Source organism: Falco punctatus, assembly GCF_963210335.1.
Source record: "Falco punctatus genome assembly, chromosome: 17".
Classification (NCBI taxonomy): Eukaryota; Metazoa; Chordata; class Aves; order Falconiformes; family Falconidae; genus Falco; species Falco punctatus.
The window spans coordinates 3,279,801-3,301,423 of NC_137597.1; the positions used below are offsets into that span (position 1 = coordinate 3,279,801).

At 41.8% G+C, this 21,623-nt stretch overlaps 1 protein-coding gene across 1 annotated transcript; it reads left to right on the forward strand.

Annotated features, from left to right (window-relative positions):
* The first annotated feature begins 29 nt into the window (after nt 1-29).
* On the forward strand, nt 30-21,337 carry SLC26A8 (solute carrier family 26 member 8). Its single transcript, XM_080367247.1, is given in 19 exon segments — nt 30-116; nt 2,739-3,390; nt 7,192-7,367; nt 7,882-7,934; nt 7,936-8,044; nt 8,734-8,883; nt 9,118-9,200; nt 9,562-9,709; nt 10,658-10,771; nt 13,410-13,516; nt 14,924-14,993; nt 15,828-15,920; nt 16,009-16,129; nt 16,996-17,054; nt 17,304-17,648; nt 17,652-17,663; nt 19,234-19,288; nt 19,417-19,595; nt 20,737-21,337. Coding segments are annotated over 18 exon segments (2,178 nt in total). The 5' UTR covers nt 30-116; nt 2,739-3,299; the 3' UTR covers nt 20,950-21,337.
* Nucleotides 21,338-21,623: the final 286 nt, after the last annotated feature.

The following is a 21,623-nucleotide window of genomic DNA, read 5'->3' on the forward strand; positions in this document are numbered from 1 at the left end:
TGAGGGGCGGGATAGCCCCGGGAGGTGAGCTGAGGTGAAGCGAGGCGCGGCGGCGGTTCGCTCAGCCGGCAGCGAGCGGGGCAGGGTGGCGGTGAGGGGAGACACTGCCGCTGCAGGTAGGGCGGCTCAGAGCGACGCCCCAACCACCCGCCCCGCCCCGAGCGGCGCAGCCCAGGCTGGGCCTGGCCGCGGCCCCGCACACGCGCACACACACGCGCGCGCACACACACACACACGCGCGCGCACACACACACACACACACACCCCCCCACACACACCGCTCCGCCGCCACGGCTGAGCCCAATCGCCTGTCACGACAGCTCTCGCGAGAGCTGAGGCGCTCAGGGCAGAGATGACCCAATATGGAACCAGCGCGGTGGGCTCTCGCGAGAGCGGCGCCGCGGGGCGGGGCCCGGGGGAGGTTGGCGGGTGTTTCCCGGGCTGGGGAAGGGGGGGGGGAGGAGGATGGATCGACGTGCACCTGCAGCGCTGTAAATACGCTAAAATTTGGGAATTGCTGCTGCTTTTTCGCCTTTCCGCGAGCCCTGCTTGGCTTTCCTGTGCGGCTCACCTTAGCGTGTGCTTTAGATAAATATTTTAAAAAGGGAAATAGATGAAAAAGCTTTTCTAAGGCAGCATTTCTGCAGGCCCAGGGTATCCTGTTAGGGTGAGTAGCAGCCCGCCATGGAGTGCCTCAGGGTAACCGTAGCTCTAGTGCTTCTGAAGTCTTACAAGCCGGTATTAATTGCTCTTAGAAGCTTCCTAAGGACACTTTGTTCCCTCCCAGGGGCTTCACGCCAGGAGTGATGGGGAGTGCTAAGCTCTCCCTGCCCAGATTTCCCATTGTCCTGATCTTCCTCTGTGTGTTTGGAGAGTAAACTATTTCTTAATACTGTAATAGGCCTTGCAATATCAAAGATCTGTATGTGCTTGCTTTCAAGTACATGCCTAAGACTCAACAAAGTCATGACTTACTGTAACAAGCAGGTTAAGCACGTTTTGGAGTGGAGCCCGCGGTACCTTTACCACGTAGTAAGTACAGAATGTCACAGCAAGTAAATAATGTTAAGGATTTGAGTTTAAGGCCACTTAGCTTTTGATCTTAAGCTTGAGGAAGATGCGTCTTGTTAGCAGTGCTGTGCAAGACAGGCGCATTTTGAACGGGGTATGGAAGCCTGCCTTTAAAACATTTGGCTTCCCATGTAAAAAGCCTTTTTCTTTCCCTGCACAGAGTGGGACCCTGCACTCTGCTGCTGTGAGTCATCACTGAAGTCTAAATGCGAACAGCTGAAAGTTACCACTGCTTGCACCTAAAAAGCACACACTTCTGGCGTGCTGGGGGTTTTGTTGCTTTTAATTTGCAAACTCTAGCTTCACATTAGTTTTGCTTGTTGTATTACCTTGCCTTGAGAAGAGCTGATTGTGCTCAAAGATGTCAGAAATGGCTAAGGCTTCAAAAGCTCGTACTGGGTGTGAGAAGCTAATGAACAAAATTACTCTTGAACTCACCTGTGGAAGACATTGATTTCTCTCTTCTGTCAGAGAGAGAAACTATGCCCTAGGGATGGAGTGTGTTTGAAACTTGCCTACTGCTAGCTCTCTTTGTGGTTTAGAACGACCGGGGCATGTGTACGTGTTTGTAGATGTCTCACAAAACAGTAAGTACTGTGCTGGAGTCCCTGTTGCTGTATTAGCAATAGCAGATCTCAGTGATGCAAAGCACCAGACCTGTACAAACTGATCCTGGTGGTTCAGGAAATGAAATACGAGGAGAAAATGTAAATCCCAATGAATTTTTTTGCAGGTTTTGAGACTTTAAACTTGGATTCAGGATAGATTCACAGCTGCTCACTCACAGCCTTTTTATATTTCCTCTTTTCTTTCTTTGTTCTGCCCATAGCAAAAAAATTTGTTCCTATATGTCACCACCCTTCTTACATGTACTTTCACTTGGTAGCTCTGGATTTGAATTTTTTTTTTCCTGCCTCAGCTGTTGGTGTGACAACTTTGTCACTGGACCTTGACTTACACAGTATTAACTCTGGGAGCTCACATCTCACCTACTCTGAGTGACAGTGACTGAATTCAGATCTCCTTCATGATATTAAAATTCTGAGGAATGTCACTCCAAGATCTTTGGGATTTAAAAACCTGAGTGGTATTAGATACTGATTTTATACAGCAAGCTCTGGCATTCGCAGAGCCTCAGAGTTAGCTGTTCTCTGACTAAGTCTTTTTCCTCCAGGATTGGAAACAAAGAGAATTCAAAATTTTTCCTCAGCTGTGGTAGGTTTATGGAGAAGGACTGTATTTGGTTCCCTAAACATGGGCCTGCTTTTGGGATCACAAAATGGAGGGGATGCAGACTGGTCTTTCCTACAGGGTAGGGACAAGGCAAGTTCCAGGAGGACCTGGTGTTCCTGCAACTCATTTGGCAATTGATTTGTTTGCTTTCAATAGCAGCACATCTTTCGTGGATTTCGGTCTCCAGAGCCTTGCTTATCCCTGCTGTAACTACAGGCTTCACAGGAGTTATGTTGGGATGGACTGATCACGTGTCATACTTTTTGGTTTGGTTTTAGTAGGTATTTCAGTCAGTGACTGCTTCTCTCTTGCAGTCTCACTGCCAAGAAAGAGAGTGTTCACTGTGGTCTCCCACATTTGCTGTTTCTCTGGTTTTAACTGACTGTTCAGAAGGAAAATATGGTGCTTGACAACAATACTGTTGGTACTTACAGGCAACCAAGCAGATTTCAGGGTCCAAAGAGAAATGCAGACAGAGGAGCACTTCCAGGCATACTTTGAAAGAGAACCGTCCTCCACCTTGGGTGGAGCGCTACAAGTCCTTCAGGAGAGCAGACAACTACAACACAGGTGAGTTCTATGCCAGGAATTTATCAGGTGCAAAGGAACTAAGGAGGCTCTTCAAGCCCAAGTGTAAAAAAAGTTAGTACCACAGCTGGTAATTAAAATGCTGAACGGCACTCATTGATAACCAAAGCAGAACACTCAGTACACAGCAGCTTGCAGCTGAAACGTGCAAGATCACTTTAGCGCTGATCTTTACCCAAGTTGCTATTTGCTATCTGCGAAAGTGTCTGTTCACTTTAGGACCGTGATAGTATGAGGGATACATGCACCGTAAAGAGAAAGTGCCGATAGTTGTAGTTCCCTCCAGTGCTTCCCTCATCCTAGCTGTCAGACACAGGCTCTCATTTGCTTTTTTCTTATTTGTGTATTTTGATACTTTTATTTCATGAATTTCAGGAGCCTTTTCCTGTTCCCTCTTAGCTGAAGACATGGAAAGTTGGATAATGGTACGACTGGGATTGACTGAACTGCTCTGGCATTATTTTGGAGCCATGGTCCTGTGTTCTTTGGGGAGAACGGGTGAGGCTAGGGTACTGATAAAGCATTACTGCTTCCACAGCCTCATTTTCCCATCTGCCAAAATTCTCTTTTGGGTATTATACCAGGAGCAGAAGCATCTCTTCTGCCAAAGGAGCCCTGCAGGCTCACTAGAAGGCGGTCTTTGTTGGCAGCATAGGAGAATTCCTGATGCTCTTCCAGCAAGGCAAATATAATAAAAAATAGGGAGCCTGTTCATCAGCTTCCCTGTTAGTTTTGTTTGACTATGAATATCTTGGGTTTCTTTCTCAATCTTTTTTTGGATTGAGTGGACTGTCAGCTGTTATGGCTGTGTAGACTCTATTATAAAGTCCTCCTAAGAAAGTAAATACAAAATCTCTGAATCATCAGTTATATGGGCTTTGTTTCAGCATGTGTGCTGAACATCTACTGAAACTTAAACTGTTGTTTTGAGACCATGGTAGGACTTGAGACTCAAGTCTAGCTATGGGTGAGGTTCCGTAAGGTGTGGTGAGCTAATCTAGCAGCTTGCTGCTGCCAGAAGGGACAGGACCACACAGGGAAAGGGAAGTAGGGGAGCCAGACCTCTCTCATTCTGTGTAACTAGCTCTTACATCAGCTCAGCTGTTTGTGGGACTGCAGCCTAAAACGATGGGTCACGTCTGACTTAACACTGCTGTAAAGTAATTTCCTGCTGATAAGTGAAGGCAAGTGGAGCCATAGTTGGAGTTGCTATTGTGTTTTCTCGTTTTCATTCACCATGAAGACTTATCATCAAGATTAATCTCTGTAATAGTGAGATCCTTTAGATTGTGCAATAGCCTTCTGTTCTAGCGCTGTCTTTTTTATATATTAAAAAAAAAATAATGTAAGAAGGAGATTGGATGAAGTTCTGGAGTCAGAGAAACAAAATTACTTGATGGAAAAGGGTGAATTGTGTATAATTATGACATGTGATCTACAGCTAACAGTCTGTCTGTCCAGACACACCTGATGCAATAAAATAAATCTTGCCCAGAGATCAAAGGGAGAATTTTGCTCTAAAGTCATAGCTAATATTATTGAAAACTTTATCATTGCACTTGATGCTTAATAAGAAAATCTCCATATTCCCTCCCCCAGCTCATCATTTAAGAATCATGTCTGCCTTGCTTCCTCATACTCTTTTTTTTTTTTTTTTTTCCCCCTGTTTCTTTTCCACTTCCGTATCTCATGTGTTTTCTCTGTTCTCCATTTTTTATCCACTTGTCAGCCCAGGGATTTAGCTCTATAGTGTTAACTGGGGTCAGTCCCCACAGCCACTGTTCAAGGCTGCCAGAAGCCTTGGGCAGACACTACATCACTTACATCTGGTTTGTAAGCAGAAAATCACCAACGTTGCCAGGGGATTAAAAAGGGGAAGAAGGAGCCACAGGACTGTGGGGTTAGTTGGAGTTTACCTACTGGAAATTCTGATTCAAAAACATACACGCAAAATAAATCATCTAGGTCCAGTCCTGCTTGCATCTCCTTGTTAAATAACGTAATACAGGAAATTTTGGCTGTGTTTTGGAGGTAGGACAGGTTTGGGGTTTTTTGCCCCCCAGATCTAGTGTTTGCATGGGTTTTTTTCTAGATCAGAATAGGAGGAATCAAAATACCATCTCCTATTTTTCTGCGGTGTTAATGAGGTCAAGTAATTGATGCATTCAGCGCTCTGGGCTCCTGTGCTGACAGACTAGCATATGAATGGCACACAGAGTATTTGCGATTCAGCTGAATGGAATGTAAAGGGAGGGGGGTGCCTATGTAGGATTCATGTTATGTGCCAGCTGGATCTGCGGAAGGCTAACGCCTGTGCGGGCTCACGGTATATGGTATATGGTGCCTGCAGAGAGCTAACCGTAGCAGTATGGCTCCTGTGCCTGCAGAGCATCAGGCCGTGTGAAAGTGCTGCAGAGAGAAGTGCTTTACAGATTGTAAAAGGTATTGCATATAGCTTAGTTTATCTGATTCTTTTCAGCTTCTCCTGGGGAAGGTGCAGAAAGATCACACTCAAAATGTTCCCTGTCCTGAACTGGCTGTTTTCATATCGGTTCAGAGAATGGATCTTGAGGGATCTACATGCAGGCCTAAGTTCTGGGATGTTTCAGATTCCTCAAGGCAGGCAGAGAGAAAAGAAAAAAACTTCTAGCTTCCTTTGTCTATCATGCTTTTCATAATCTGTCTCCTCTGTGTGTTTCTGTTCTTTCTAATGTTATCAGGTTATGTGGGAACTTGAACTTTGGAAGTTCCTTAAATCATTAATCTATTTATTTGCATATTTGCAGGAGAACTTTTTTCTTGTAATCAGATGTCACATAGTTTAAATCTATTTATTTGCATATTTGCAGGAGAACTTCTTTTCTGTAATCAGATGTCACATGGTGTAATTTCAAGGACAGGACACTACTCAAAATATAACCTAATAGCAGCATTTTCCTATATTGCAAACAGAATAACACGGCCTTTAAAATCCACCTTACAAAACCAGGTCTCTTAGATACTCACCTGCATAGCCACCCCACTAATAGATGGCCTGCAGGAAGAGTTGTTCTGCTTCTTTGTCTAATTTCTAGTTAGCAAGGGCTCGTGTGGTAAAACAACATTGGCTTTTGTCACTAACTAGCCTGTCTTTATCAGGTCCTGAACAGCTGGGTTTTTCATAAAGGTGGTCAGGTTTTCATCAGCAAAATTTTACTTAAAAATAGCAACCAAAGACAGAGAGCCTTCCTAATTTGCTTGATTTTAGCAATAGATTTTTGCTTTTCAGGGCTTTTAGGAATTTGGCTGACCAGGTTACCTCTGCCAAATACCAATGGCTTCCTTTCTGCTGTCTGCTGCTCGATGATACATGTTATATTCGGGACTTCACATCATATCTCAATTAGTGAGGTTTATTTTGTACTGTGGAATGTTTCTGCAGAACTTGGAGATTATGTTCAGTGCTGCTTCAAAAAACTGGCACGATGTCCTATCTAACAGGTGGATGTTACTTAAGTGAGAATCCAGACCCCCCGGATTCCCAGTTCATTGTTGTTCCACTGCTGCAGCTGACCTGTGGTGAGAATTTCACCAAGTCGGTCAAGTTGCAGCTGCGAGGTGCTTTGTACCCCCGTGATGTGAGCTGACCGAGCTCCTGTATCATCACGGACACCAGTGCAAAGGTGATGGCTGGAGTGTCATGGAGAGTCCTGTGTCTCCTACATGGAGGACCAGTGGGAAGCTGCTTCACATTTACCCCTAGGATGTTACTGTGAATCGTGATTTGGCTTCTGGTGTTCCCCACGGTTTTCTATATGCAGTTTCTTGCCATGGCTGAACTGTTGATGGGTTTACATTCTTAATTTGTTAAGAAGCTACCTTATTAAAATGCTGTTTACATGTGAGAAGGGCCTTCACATTATCATAATAAGTGGGTATGTGGGGCTCTGGCCTCTTACGTAACTTGGCAGTTCCTTCTCTGACTGACTTCATTTTTCAGCCTCTCTGGCAGCTTATTGTCATGCATCCATTTTCTGTGCTTTACATTAAAATCTTTGTCCATGTGACGAACTGAAGACTTCGCTCATAAAATAGGGATCTGAAAATTTCAGGCAGGACTTTGAAAACTTACTGAAAGTACTTACTCAGAAACAGTGAAAATGAATTATATATGTGGATTATATATATGAATGACAATAGACTGTCTCATACTGCACAGACTGATGGGGAGGGGAGAGATAGATGTGTGGTTCTAAGGTAAGTCTTTGTTGCAACACCTCAGGCAGTTCTATTTTCTGTTCTCTGTTCTGTTGGTTCCAGGGTCGTTCAGCATCCTAAATATGGTGCTGACAAGCATTCTGAAGTCTCATAATTTCAACCAAACATTGTCCTCTAACAGTTCACTGAACAACTTCTCAGACCCGACATTTATGAAAGATTACATGGAGGCCTTCACACTTACCGCATCAGTAACATTTTTGACTGGCATCATTCAGGTAGAAGAAGAATCTATTTTATATCCTCATATATATATGATATATAATGATATATCTTAATGATGTATCCTTATGTGCATTCTTCATACAAATGTAAGGACTGGAACTGCTTGCATATTCTTCGAACAAATACTAAGCTTAGCCCATTTGAATACATATGTTGTGCAAAGTGGAACATGAAGGTCTGTCTCTTCCTGTCATGCTGTCTGAAAAAGATACGATAGGTTAAGATTAATGTGTTCGTGATTAATGTAAAAAGTAAATGGTTATCTGTTATGCTGACCAGTTCTGCATTATGTGGACCCTTAGGTAGTCCTGCATAACTGCACACACTTGATGTAAACTGCTATTTTGGTTTGGCAGTGTCTGACTTTATTGTGCATAATGCAAATAGCATGTTCAAATAGCTATCCATCATGTATGGCAGGGAAGAGTCATGCTCTTCAAATATGAAAACAAGAAGGACAGGTTTAGATAATTATATCGCATCTCACTTCTCGTTTGTTCCATACAGTTGCTGCTAGGCTGCTTTTGCCTGGGGTTTGTAACAACAGATGTGCCGAAGACTCAGTGATGCTTACCTCACTGCAGCAGCGCTGCATGTCATTGTGTCACAGTTTACCTTTATTTTTGACATCATGCTTGACTTCCCTAAGAGGCCCCTGGAGATTTTCTATGTGAGTCAATCCATTATTAGTCGAAGAAATACATGCTTCTTGGAAGGGAAAGAAAAGAACACCTTCAGAAATTGAAGGCAATTTCAATCTAAGTCAGTTGCTAAGGGATATTTGTGCAAGTCTCAGCTGTGGTTTACTTCACCTTCCTGTTGCCTTGAACAGTGTTTGGAGCTTATTGTGTTACATGCAAGAAGAAAACTCTGTGCATATTTTTAATTACTTATGTAGCTCTATTATATATTTTCAGCATGTCTGTAATTGTAGTAAAGCAAAGGAAGGAGAAATAGGTACTTTTTTTCCTCAATAGGTCGTCATGGGCAAGCTGTTGGGCACACTGTATCTTTGTCATATCTGTCAAAGAGGCAGCAGACTCCAAGCTAAAGACAAGTTAAAGCTAATTCATCCTAATTTACTTTAATAATGTCAACCAGGCAACTTGAGAGAATAGTGTAAAAGAGAGAAGAAGGATGGTACTAGGTCTGAGCTGTTTGTGGCAGTGTTTTCTCTGCAGATAGCAATAGAAAAGTTAGGGGTTTTAAATATTGTTTTGCATCATTGTTCTTCTAACTGAAGATACCACCATAGCAGAAAGGGTGAGTTGCAAATGTCAGGGCAACCTATGTCAGTCTCCTGGAATATAAAAATAGTTGTATCTGACTCTGATCCTGTCTATGATGATTCTTTTTCAGAATCTATTTCATTTCATCCTGGCTCTCCCAAAGGCTAATGCAACCAGCATACTGCTATTTTTGCTCAGCGTGGCCACACTACAACTCAGTACATCTATCGTGATAACTTATAAACATATTCCTATTGCATTTCCTATGGAACTTCTCTTGGTAAGTGATCTTCAAAATGCCATTGTGATAACTGAAGTAACAGAGAGTATAATATACTTTATTTCAAAAAACATTTCACATATTACTTCAAAATGCTGTTACTTTCACACACTGAATCTGTGCTTAAGTCCTTTAAATACTCCTGCAAGATTAACTGTCTTTAGATGGACTGTGTACAGTTTCAGGAGCAAATGCTGTATAATCTCTGGTATTACTTCTTGGTTTCTTTCCCAGATTATCAGAGTCACCGTTATTTCTAACCGCATTCATCTGCATGCTGAATCTAGTAGTGCTGTGATCAGTATGATTCCTCAGAGGTTAGTTATCTATGCTGTTTAGCAAGTCATACTTTTGAGGTACGAAAGAGATGCTTCAGCCTTTTCTTGAAATCTGACATGGGCTGACTTTTACTGGGAAGCACAGCTAGAGGAGTAACTGTTCAAGAATTTTAATTGCATCTGTCCAAGCACATGCAGTTTTCTGTATTAGATTCAGGTTTCATTAGTACACAAGAAAAAGGAATTTGGGAATTTGCTTTTTTATTGTCAGGTGGATGTCTTACAGATTGAGAGCATCTCCTGTGGGGTGCTGGATGCCTCTGGTGACAGTCCTGGGTTTGAAGTTAACGTGGAGAGAGCTCAGAACGGGTCTAAACTTATCTGTTCTCTGATCCTGTAGGTTTCTGCCTCCTACACCACCAGATTTATCAAACCTGAGCAAGCTCATACTGCATGCCTTCTCCCTTGCTATTGTAAGCTATTTCCTTCTTGTTTTTGTTGGGGAGAAGTACGCTTCACTTCACAACTACAATGTTGCCAGCAATCAGGTAAGAACAAAACTACCGTACTTCCTAGGCCAAGAAGCAAGCTGAACTCAACTTGCAACGCCACTAACTATCTGACAGTGGTAGAAATGTAAGGACGGAGTGAATGTGCCAGATGATGGTTTTGTAGCAACTTGTTACCCTTCCCTATGGAAAGTGGATGTTTTAAGCCAATAATGTGAAGACCAAAACATGGCCACCTTTAGCCAAGAGGCCTTTGTATGTTCCCAGTGATTGGGGTGAACCTCACACACACATAGTGCTGCGGCCGATCGTTGAGGACCATTGCTGCCATGAATCCATGAGACTACAGAATTATAATAGCTGAAATTGTATATGGCCAGAGCAGCCGTAGTTCTTCTCTATATGTGGCTACTATCCCGCTGTATGGATTCTCTGCCCAGAGTGATTCCTCTGAGAGGCTTTCAAGCTAAAACTGTTTAATTCCCAGTGTGATAGACTTAGTAAGCATTAGGTGTTTTGCACTGCTCCATGTTTAGCTTGTTGTGATGGCTTTGTATCTTTACTGGAATGGAACTAAGCCAGTAAGGAAGCTGCCCTGACTTCTTGAAGCCTCTGGGGATAAATACGAAGGGAATGTCTTTTCCACTCAGCTTTTGTCCAGGTCTACTATGCTACACACTGAGATTTGCCACATGTTAGCTTGAAGGTCAGTGCTTCATAGCTTTGGGGTTCTAAGTGGATTTCTTTGAAAGAAAGGACTGAGTTTTTGGGTCCATGAGATCCTCAGCTGTGAAAATTGTATGCCTTTTAAGAGAGCTCATTTAACCATGGGGGACCTTGCTTTCGAGAGGGTTTCCTGAGCTTAGCGACACAGATGAGCAACCAGCAAGTGTGAACAAAAGGAAGGGAATTCCTGATAAACTATTTCTATGAAGGCAAGTAATTCATTTGGGGTTTTCTCAGCTTCCTTCTGTTTCTGTTTTACAGGAGCTAATAGCTGTGGGGCTATGCAATATTTGCAGCTCATTTTTCAAAAGCTTTGTTGTCAGCTGTGCTATTTCTGAAACCATCATTCGAGAGAAGACGGGTGGAAGAACACAGGTGAGCTGGGATGGATTGGTTTAAACTTCCAAATCTTCATCTGAAATCACTGTATGCCGAGTATAGGCTGACATTTAATTTAATTTGTGAGAGATAAAAGTTACCCATCTTGCAATGTGAATTCAGATACCCTCTCTGTGTTGTTATATTATGTACTATATTTACATGATATTTACAGCACATGATGTGCCATGAAGGAAGCTGAGGTCCTGTGGGGAGAATAGGGTATGTTCATGCAGTTTAAAACTGTATTTTAGTGAATATACCCAAAAAGCCAAATGGAAGATTGTTCATGCACCCTTCATTCTGCCACTTCTTGCTAACTCTTGAGTACTTCGTGATCTTTTGGTTTTTTAGGGGGAGAGTCTAATATGTAATAATGTTTTTATCATGCCTCTTAACTGAATGTCTGTACATGCTTCACTGCAGCATAGAAATAATTCTATTTAATACAGAGTTGATTCCAAAGTCTGACTTGCAAGAGAAGTATCTTATTACTCAGGAGAAATTTTCAAACCAAAATCCTGCATTGCATTGTTCTGTTGTGCCTAAGAATAGTCTGTTAAGGCCAAATTTATATTTACAGAAAACTCTTTCAGCTTGAGTATTCTAGAACTTGCACCATGCATTGCAGCATACCTGTGGCCTCTGTTAATTGTCTGCTGGTTATTCCTCCCAGTCAGTGGTGGTTCGTGGGCCATGCCTACTGGTTTAGAGCAGACAAGTAAGTAAATGGCTCTGTCAGGCCTCTAATAAAGTGTTCCTGTTCAGTTAGCAGCAGTGATTGGAGCATCTATGATGCTGGTTGTTGCGCTGAAACTAGGACACTTTTTCCAGATGATGCCTAATGTAAGTGACCCTGAAATAGTTATGGCAGCAACCTACTTGCTTCCTAAAGGTAAAATGAAAATAGAGTTTCTAAGCATAATGTGAAGACTTTTCTGGGATAGTTAAGGATTATATCATGCTGTAGAGTTAATAGTTTTCAGAGATGCACCAAACCAAAACAAGTACTTTAAACTCTCCTAAATTTCAGCAGGATAACATATTAGCTAACAAATATTGCATCTCTCTCCAATCTCCCACTGATCAGTACAAGCTAAAATTCATTGGCTAAAACTGGATTGAAATTTCACTGCCAGCCTCTGTAATTTAAACATTGTATTTCAGTTTTGGTTTCACACCTTCCAAGCTTTTGCACACTTCTATAAAAAAATTCATGAGTTTCTCTCTTGCATCAGTAGAAGTAGCTCCAAGTCAGGTGATTCAAAATCTTTAAAGTAAAAAAAATCTTCCAAATAGAAACTTGGGTTTAGTTTCTCTGATTCTAGCTTGGTCTTTGAGGTTTATTTTAAAGCCATATGGACTCCTAAACTTCCTTCTGTGGATTTTGCATTGCCAGTACAAGAAATATAAACATTTTGTTATTATAGATTATTCAAAGTACTCAGTTTTCTGCTTTTCCCTTAAATTTTTATCTAGACTTTCCTTTTTTTTCCCCTGTTTTTCTTAAGGAATCACTGACAGAGCATTACTTCCTGATTTTTTTCCTGGCCTCTTTGTACGATGGGAGAATTAATCCCTTTCCCAAAACTAGCTGACAAAAGAGAATTTAACTATCTACTTCCCTTTGGTCTCCTTTTCTTTGCCAAAAGGCTGTTTCAACAAATGGTGTCAAACAACTTCCTAAATCTGGCAATGAACTATGCATGCTAATTGAAACCATTCTTTGAAACAGCAACTCTTAATTCTGTAGATAGTGTTGGCCTTTCTCGTAGTGCTGCCGGAGGCATGGGGATTCACTAAAGAACACTGTAATGGAAACTACACATAGCATTTCAAGAGGAAGTCCAGTTGTATTGGCAGAAGCGATTGTGAAATCAAACAAGAAGTTATATCCTAGTTTCATGCTCATTTACAGTTCAGAGAACTGTTATACGTATCTATACAAACCATGGAAATAAAGCTATTACAAGGTTTTAATTTCAAGCAGGTTTTTTTTCATGGATGTCTGTTCCTTGGCATGTTTGTGGTTGCAAGCAAAAAATAACCAAATAATAATAGATGCTATTTTTCTGATTTGCACAGGGTATACTAGCTGCTATTGTGGTATTTAACATGCTTCCTTTTCTTGAAAAATTTCAGGACATCCCCATCCTGTGGAGATGGGATAAGTATCGTTCTGTAAGTGACAAAAAAAGCCACCTAGGATTTAGAATGTGTTTTAAAGGGAGAAATGGATGTTTTGGGAGGGCAGGGCAAAGCAGGGAATACAGGGGAAACTGAATATTGTTGTTGCTTCTCAGATTCCCAAAGAAGGAGATTGTCTAGCTGCCATCCAGGGCCACATTCTCATGTCAACTCTTATGCAGGATTTCTCATAAAGAGAAGGAACCCAATGTGATGTGTTTTTTCCTGATAATTGAAGCTCTGTTAAAAACTCTGGAGATTTGAACAGTGATTTGTGATTGTTCTTTGCAACTGCTTCCAGGACTGGGTTAGTCTAGGTATACCAACAAAGCTTTTCACATGCTACCATTTCTAGCCTTTTCTATTGTCTGCAATTTGCAAATGCTGGGGCTGAGTTGGAGGTCATTTAGCATCTTTTTACTGCTCATGTTCTGTCTCTTGTTCAAAGGTTATTTGGCTTGTAACTTTTGCTGCAGTGGTTTGTTTTGGTCTTGATGTCGGTTTAGTGATCGCCATGGGATTTACCTTCTTCATAATCACCATTAGGTCACACAGGTACTTGTAACTTTTAAAACAAAATACTAGTTTTTCTGAGAGTTGATATTTTAGAGATAGTTATACACTTGACAGTGAAAAGGCTGTTTCATGTTTGTCAACACTTCAGTCAGGTTATTCTGGAGCTTCCCTAATGCTATCCCAAACCAGTAATCTGTTTGAGTTTATGGGCTCTGGATTGATCCCTTCTGCTGTTGAAGACTGCTTATTGTGGTGTAGGCATCAGCCAGGAGAGGCGATCTGTATAAATACTGCTATAGGGATAAAATGAGATGTTGTGCCTTAATTTCAAATACATTCCTCAGTCTTCACTGCCATTTACCAAGTTGCTTTATCTTTTCCATAAACTCAGTTTGTGATAGGGGAGGGAGGTTACATCAGGCACACATTACTCAGTTTATTAGCTCCTAATCCAAACAGGAAAATAATTCATAAATCCAAGCCACACCTCCTGAGATTTACCATGATAGGGAGGTGTTTGTCTGAGTAGATCGAAGCCTCTAGAATAACATGGACAGAGATCGGAAGTAACAGCTGCTGCAGATATTCAGCTGCTTGTGGTCTGATCCAGAGTGGCTCTGAAGGAATACCTTCAGGAAGAGTTTCAGTTGATGTCTGAAACTCTGCTCAGTTACGCTCTTGGGTTTACCTTGGGGTTCAATCAGCATTGTGAAAGGGCATTTCTGCAGCTGCTGTTCCGTTAAGTATCCCTGATGTCCATACTACTTTCAGGATATATAACCACTTGTCATTCTACCAGTGAAAGCATTATGCCAACAACACTCAAAAAAGCACGGGGAGTTATCTGCAAACTGATTGCTTTGAATAGAGTGTGTTTGACAAGTTTTCCATACATCAGAGTCTGCTGCCTTCCAGTTCAGCAACCAGCCAGCCACATATTTGTTACACCCATGCCCTGAACTGACCAGAACCTGCCCCAAAACAATGCAGAAAAGCATGGTACCCCAACCAGGATATTCTCCTTCGAGGCAAACCCCTGCATTAATGCTGCTAGACGACCTCTGAATCAAACCTAGCCTGTGTGCAGCCAGCTCTAAGCACAAGTTACAGCTGCTTCAACCTGTCTGTGTGGATGTATCTTTGAGGGCAGTGGGGAGACAGAGAGGGAACACGCTTTCTAGCATAATAACAATAATCCAAGTGTTCCAGCGCTAGAAATGAAACATCGTACATTCTTGAGGACACCAGTGTAGCTGGGGGCTGTGCTTGCATAGTGCTCCCCTACTCAAAGAACCCTAATTATGAGTGAATAACTTTTTGTACTCATACTCTCTAAGTTACAGTTGGTGTATCCAGTGATGAGGAGAGAAATATGGAGATCTAGCTTTTGGGAACAGATGGTTTTTCTCTGTTCTCTGTGAAAACCTAATAAACATCTTGTTTCAGAAGGAAGATGATGGTGCTGGGACAGATTCCAAACATGAATATTTATAGAAGTTTATCCGTCTACAGAGCCGTAAGAGGAAACAAAAAACCAAATGTTCAATCTCTCTGTGTAATCCAGCTTCTTCCCTTAAATGCCTGGGAGGTGACCATTCAGACTCAGTCCATTTGATTCAAAACTTTGAAAACTGAAGAATGCTGAAGTGTCTGTAGTGTGAAGGGATTCAGACACCTAGCTTGGCCTGCCTGGGCCCTGTGAAGCTCCGTGGGTTGGTCTGTGCTGTCCCCATGGTAGAAGCTGCGCTGCTGTCACTTCCACAGCTCTTTGGCATTTTTTGCTGACCTGCTTTTCTTAGTCTGGTTTTGTCCACTCTGCCTGTGTTTTCACAGTAACAGCTGTGCATGTGCTAGACTGACTCACAGGTTTTCCCGGTGATGGGGAAATAGGTAGGGCACGGGCCTTTTGAACACATTATTTTCAAGACTGCACCATACAGAATTAAGCAATATAGAAGTAGGGAGCTTTGCCACATGGGTACATTCCCGAAGCTATGCTGATGGATTTGCAAAAATCAGAATAATTTAAGGGCATTACTAAGACAAAGGTATATTGTACGTTTTCTGTAATGAGCATTACAAATAATTTGGCTTGGTTTATATTAAAGCAGCCAACTGTCATCTGTGATAGATCTGCTGGAGGTATGTTTTTAATTGCAAGAGAAGCAGATTAGTTTATGGCAATTAGGTCCATGTTGCCAGTGCCACAGCCAGTGTGTAGTGTAGCCAACAACGTCACCAGACAAAACTGTCCTGAGGGTAGGACCTTGCAGACTGCAACACAGGCAGGAGGGGGAAAAATAGCTTCTGCCAGGTACAACCCTCACAGATAACAACTTCTGTGTTACAGGTAAGAGAGATTGAAGGTATCAAAATCTTCCAATGTTGTTCTTCCATCTCTTTTGCAAACATGAATCACTTCAAAACCTATTTGTTACACAAGGTAAATGCCAGTTTTTCAGTCAGTGGAAGTTTCTAAGAGCCTGCCTTAGGGAGATAAAAACTCTAATAAAACTGCCTTTATTTTTCAGATGGACATGAAAGCAGTGCCTCTAGATGAAAGTGAAGGGAGGGCTGGAGTGGAAAGAAAAGACCTTAAATGCTCTTGTGTCTGTCATCCAGTTCTACCACCACCTAGGATCAGCTTTAAAAGTGTGTTTACCTAGTCTGTTTGATTGAGATGCCTCGTTTTATGTTACTGAGGACAATGTTCTTAACTTGCCAGTACTGAAAAAGCTGTAAATGTTTATATAAAGCATATGTGTATTTGCTGTATGAAAATAGTCAAACATTACCACTGTATTTCTTTACACATACTTTATGTGATAGAACAATAGTAGCTCAGCTGGCTGGCTGAATTAACTAGCAGTTGAAGTATTCATCATATCCTCTCCTCAGCTGAAAGAATTAATTTTGTCAGGTTCTTCAGTGAGGATTTTCTCCTTTTTCCCATAGAACTGAGAGAGTTCCCTTGCTTATAAGGAATTTGTTCCACTGCCAATACTGCCAAGTGCAAGTGCAGAGTACCTCAAAGGCAGCTACAATTATCATGAGAGGATTTCTCATCTTTACTATAACTGGCCACTGTGCCTCTTCTAGAGTCACTTGTATCCCTCTTTATCTGAATTTTCTGAATTGTCTTAGACAATGGACTGCCTTCAGAAGATATTTTTCAAGCAGTTATATGTGATTTGTAAAAGCCATTGTATGAGAAATGGGTTGAAAGACAGTGGTTTGGGAAACATAAGTGGCACCAAGGTGCTTAGGAAGTGGAAGTGATAGGTAATTTAACATCATCTTCTGAAGTACAAAAATGCAGAGAGTGACTTTTCCTTTCTTGTGTTATAAAAAGGAAAAAAACACATTTGGAACTATGAAGAGAGAGAAAATGTGACCAGCTGCCATACAAGAAAGTAGATGAATCAAAGGCCTGCAGAACTCAGCCAGTAAGGGTCAGCTTACCGTTGCTCAGAAATGCAATGGCCATGAACAGTCTTTTTCTTTTTTGTTCCTGAAAGGTGGAAGTAGCAAGTCAGAGTCCGGTATCACAGGCCATTTCAAAGTGTGGAAGAGTAAGGTACCACTGTACTGTTTGGTGGCTGAAAACACTCTGCTAACAACATCTGAGGCTTGCCTAAGTCACCTGCTACTTTGCATGCTCTTGTGGCTTTGTCCTATGTTTAGTGTTGTCTCAGTTGTGTTTTTTTACCATGAGAGAAGGAAATATCATATTATTTACAGTGCTGTCTTACTTGCACCAAAAAGTTTTCCACCTCCTGGACCTGTTCTTCCAATCACTGGTATACTCTCCCATTTTCCATCTTAGATACCATGTAGAGAGAAGCTGGTGAAGCAATGTCACACAGACAGCAATTCCTCGTCATCTTCAGTTAATCTGGTACATTGGTCAAAGTATGGAGACAAACTCAGCTCTAGGACACTGTTGATGGGAGCAGCCAATGCACAGTGTACGTCCCCAGGCTGTAACAGGGCACTTAGGACTGAAAAGAACGAGGACGAAAGGCGAAGAGGCGGCCGTTCACCAGGCTCTGCAACAGATAATTCCTCAGTACAGTTACATCAGGCAGAACAGCCAAGGCATTTGCCGTGCCCAGTTCACACCATTATTTTAGACTTCAGCATGGTGCAGTTTGTGGATTTGATAGGTTCCTAGTTACTGCAACAGGTAAGCAACCTAAGAGCACGTAAATGTGAAACCTGGTCTACCTGATGTCTTAGGTTCCCTGTTAGCCTAAAATGTCCTGCTATATAACAGTCTGCACACCTTCCAGGTGACCTTTAAGGGTGCAAGATTTAGCTATCGAGTTTCAGAAATTAATAAATTTCCATAAAACCACTTCTTTTAAAAACAAAAATCCCACTCTTCATACAAAGGGCATGCAAAAACGTATCCTCCACTGTGACCAGTTCTAGAATCATGTAAACTAAAGCCACATGTATAAAAATGTCTGCTTTTGTTTTTTTCCATTTTGGCAGTTTACTTTTTCTTCTGGCTGGATGCTTTAAAAAAATGCTCTTCTTTCAAAGTGTTTCAAAGTGTGTCCCAAGTAACAAGCGACAGGACAAGAAGAAATGGCCTCAGGTTGCACCGGGGCAGGTTTAGGTTAGATACTGGGGAAAATTTATTCACTGAAAGGATGGTCAAGCATTGGAACAGGCTGCCCAGGGAAATGGTGGAGTCACCATCCCTGGAGGTATTTAAAAGACTTGTAGATGTGGCACTTGGGGACGCGATTTAGTGGTGGCCTTGGCAGTGGTGGGTTAATGGTTGGACTTGATGATCTTAAAGGTCTTTTCCAACCTAAACGATTCTATGATTCTACAATATAAAACTACCAGCTGTCTTCTCCTAGAGTGATTTTGTTGTTATTGCTGACTACCTAATTAACCTTTTCTTTGAAGTACGCCTTGAACTTTTAAGTTTTCAAGTGGGGAGCCTAGCCAATGGAGATATATATTTAGCAAAAATAAATTTAATGTAGCTGTGCTTCTCAGAAAGATACAGTTCCAGATGGATTCTTAGTCAGCTTCCTCAGACTCTGCAGCTCAGCTTCAAAAGGTTTTTGTTTAATAACAGGTTAGACTAACACCTATTGGGAATACTTGTGGACTGAACTGATGTCCCTAAAAGCCTTGAAGATTTATTTGCCACCTATTAAATGACCCTTCCATTGGGAAAGACAGGTAAAATCAGTCCTTCCGGATTCCTTCTGGCCCCATATTTTGAAATTCTGTGATTCTCTGAAATAATGGGTTTCATTGCCTTTTAAAAAACAATTAACTGCTTTGAGATCTTTTCATTACAAAGGGTTAGGCATTGAGAACATGGTGAGAATCTACTCTGAACTCTGATTCCTTTAACACTAAGTTGATATATCTAAAAATGTTGAACATGAGAATTCAGACAACCAGAATTACAGGTCACACTTGCAAATATAGGTTCCTGTTCTTGTTTACACATGGGCCTGGCATCTGCGTACAGAGAGATGTTTCAAGTTTGTCTGTTCCTGTGAGAACTTTTTGTTTAAGTGAAGAAGTAACACAGTGTGCTGTGTAGCGTACTGCAGGAGGGCCAGCATGTGCTGAACTCAAAAACAGGATTTGAGATACCAGAGCAAGGGTTTTCTTCAGAGACAAAACACTACGAGGGATGTTTTCCCTGTTTATGTTTTCCCCTCTAGTGCACTTGTATAACACAGAATTGCTCTAATGCCTGTATTGAATTCTTTCCACAGATCATACATATGTTTCACAATATTGGCCTTACAGTCCTTATAGCTGGCTGTCACTGTGAGCATAGTATTTGTTTACTAATTGACTTGTCTCCAAGGATAAGTTTTAAACTTAAGTGGAATGTTTTAGCTGTGCTGCTCAGTGGGATTTTGCTGCTTTATTTATTTTCCCCCATTTTTTTATAGTCTCTGTGATAGCAGACTTTGAGAAGAGTGATTTCTTTGACAGCTGCATCACCAAAGAAAGGTTCTTTCTAACCCTTCATGATGCTGTGCTGGCTGCTTTGGACAAGCATCAAAAGCCAGATGAGCTAGGACCTACTGCAAAAGAGTTTGCTCAAGAACCACTAGCTGAACGGCAGAAGGTAGAATATTTAGTTTAACATTTAAGCCTCCATGTTGTTAAATTGTCCTGTCAGTAGCTTAAATCTTGTCCTGTGGCTGAGAAAACGGGGGCAGAGCAGGTGCTCTTTTGAATTCTCCAGTTTTTCACAGGTACTTGCCTTTTTACAATGGATCGATAATCCAATTTGTTTCTTTGAATCTTCTGTTCCTGTTTGGGGAAAGGCATCTTTGTGTGCAGGCTGGAAAGGCATCCAGCTGAGTTTTGCGACAGGCAATGACTTTGTTGCATTTTAAATTGTTTCCATTTTTCTGACAGAGGAAGGACCCTGCCAGGGCAAAGCAAAAGCTCCAGACTTTTTATTTCCAGAGATTACCGCGCCAGCTCCCTTGGTGCTGATGAGGAAAGTGAAGGACAGTGCTAGCTTGATTTCTGGAAGAACTGAAGTTTTATGCACATGCTCTTTCTGTCAGTACTCTGCAATTTTTAAGCTCACTGGCTGTCTCAGCCAAGTTTGAATAGGGCAGACTGTTGCAAGTTCCAGGAAAAGCCCTTGTTCTGAGTGGAAGATTCCAGTAATTGCCCCACCTAGGGAAAGAACCTAGCCTTGGCTAATCATCCGATGCATGCTGCCAGGCTGGGGTGCTATAGCTGCAGGAGGTGAGGATTAAGGCAAAAATTTACCCAAATCTGCAGGAAAACAGGGTTCTTGAGTTCCGCCTCTCATGGAACAACTTGTTTAACTCTCTTATCTTGTCATTGTACAGAATAGTCTAACACAAGGGTATTGACCTTCCGGACTCCCTCCCCCATAGAAAAAACTTCAAAGACTGAAGGTGACAGTATATATTCACCCAGTCTCCATTTAATGGACATGGTCAGGAGGGTTGGGAGCAGGCAGGAGGTGACAATGGTTCCCCAAGAGCCCACTTGGAGATGAGGCTGGGCTGGGTGTGTGGATGGGACCCACGGCAGCTCAGTGATGTCAGCTTTGACGGTCTCTGCTAGCTCATTTCCTTGGCAGCTGGGGACTTGGACGACCCTGTGCTCCCATGCCAGCATGACCCTCTCGCTGCTCATGTTGCCTTGGCATGGGAACTACACTTGACTGGCTCAACAAATTGGCCACCCTTGGTTTACAGTAACATTTGTGTCCATTTCAGGAACAAAGTTTGCTCTTAAAGAATAAAGCTTTTTTCTTTGCAAAGAACTCTGACAACAAACTTCTGCTCGAAGAGCCAGTATCAGATATCTCATGTTCAGCCCAGAATAAAGCAGAGCCAAGCTCTCTCCAGCAGTGTGATACTCCACCCCTTCAATCGGATTTCCAGGACCCAGGCTGGGGGAAGACATGGAAGTATACAAGGAATCCCTGAACTGCAACTGTTGGGGAACTGGGATTTCAGTAGAGAGGAGAAAGGTACAGTTAAGCAACAGTTCTAGCGATTCTTAATCAGCCTTTGATCCTCTTTTTATTTTTTCTGTTCCAGAGTTCTTAAAATAGCCTGACTAATGCCTCCAGTAGTTCTGTTGTTCTAAACAAAAAGCAACATTTATGTTACTGCTTTCAATTCAAACAGATATGCTACCCAGCAATGCCAAAAGCAGGGAAATTTCGATGTATAATTCCTAGGTTTGTAGCTAATTCTAGCAAATTATTTGCGCTTGTTTTCTGAAATTCTGTAGAAGTTGAAATGTCCTAAATTAGCACTTCTTATTTATTTATTGCTTGCTAGTAAGTAAAATCAATCTGCCATATTTCAACAGATTGCATGCAGGCAGTTTCATTATTTTTAGATGTATTTAGAATGATGTGAAGCTTCAAAGAAAAATTTTATTATTCTTCTTCAACACTGTGCTGAAGTTGATATTATCTGCACTAACATAACATGGTGTCCGTCCACTATTTCTTCCTCAGTCCCCTTCTAATCCACCAGAACTAAATCGCAGTAAACAACAGAATATTTTTTCATGGTTTTTATAGTCCTTTATTGAAGTAGTGAAGAGTGGAGGAAAGTAATCACTTCGTTCTGAAAAGGCAGGAGAATTG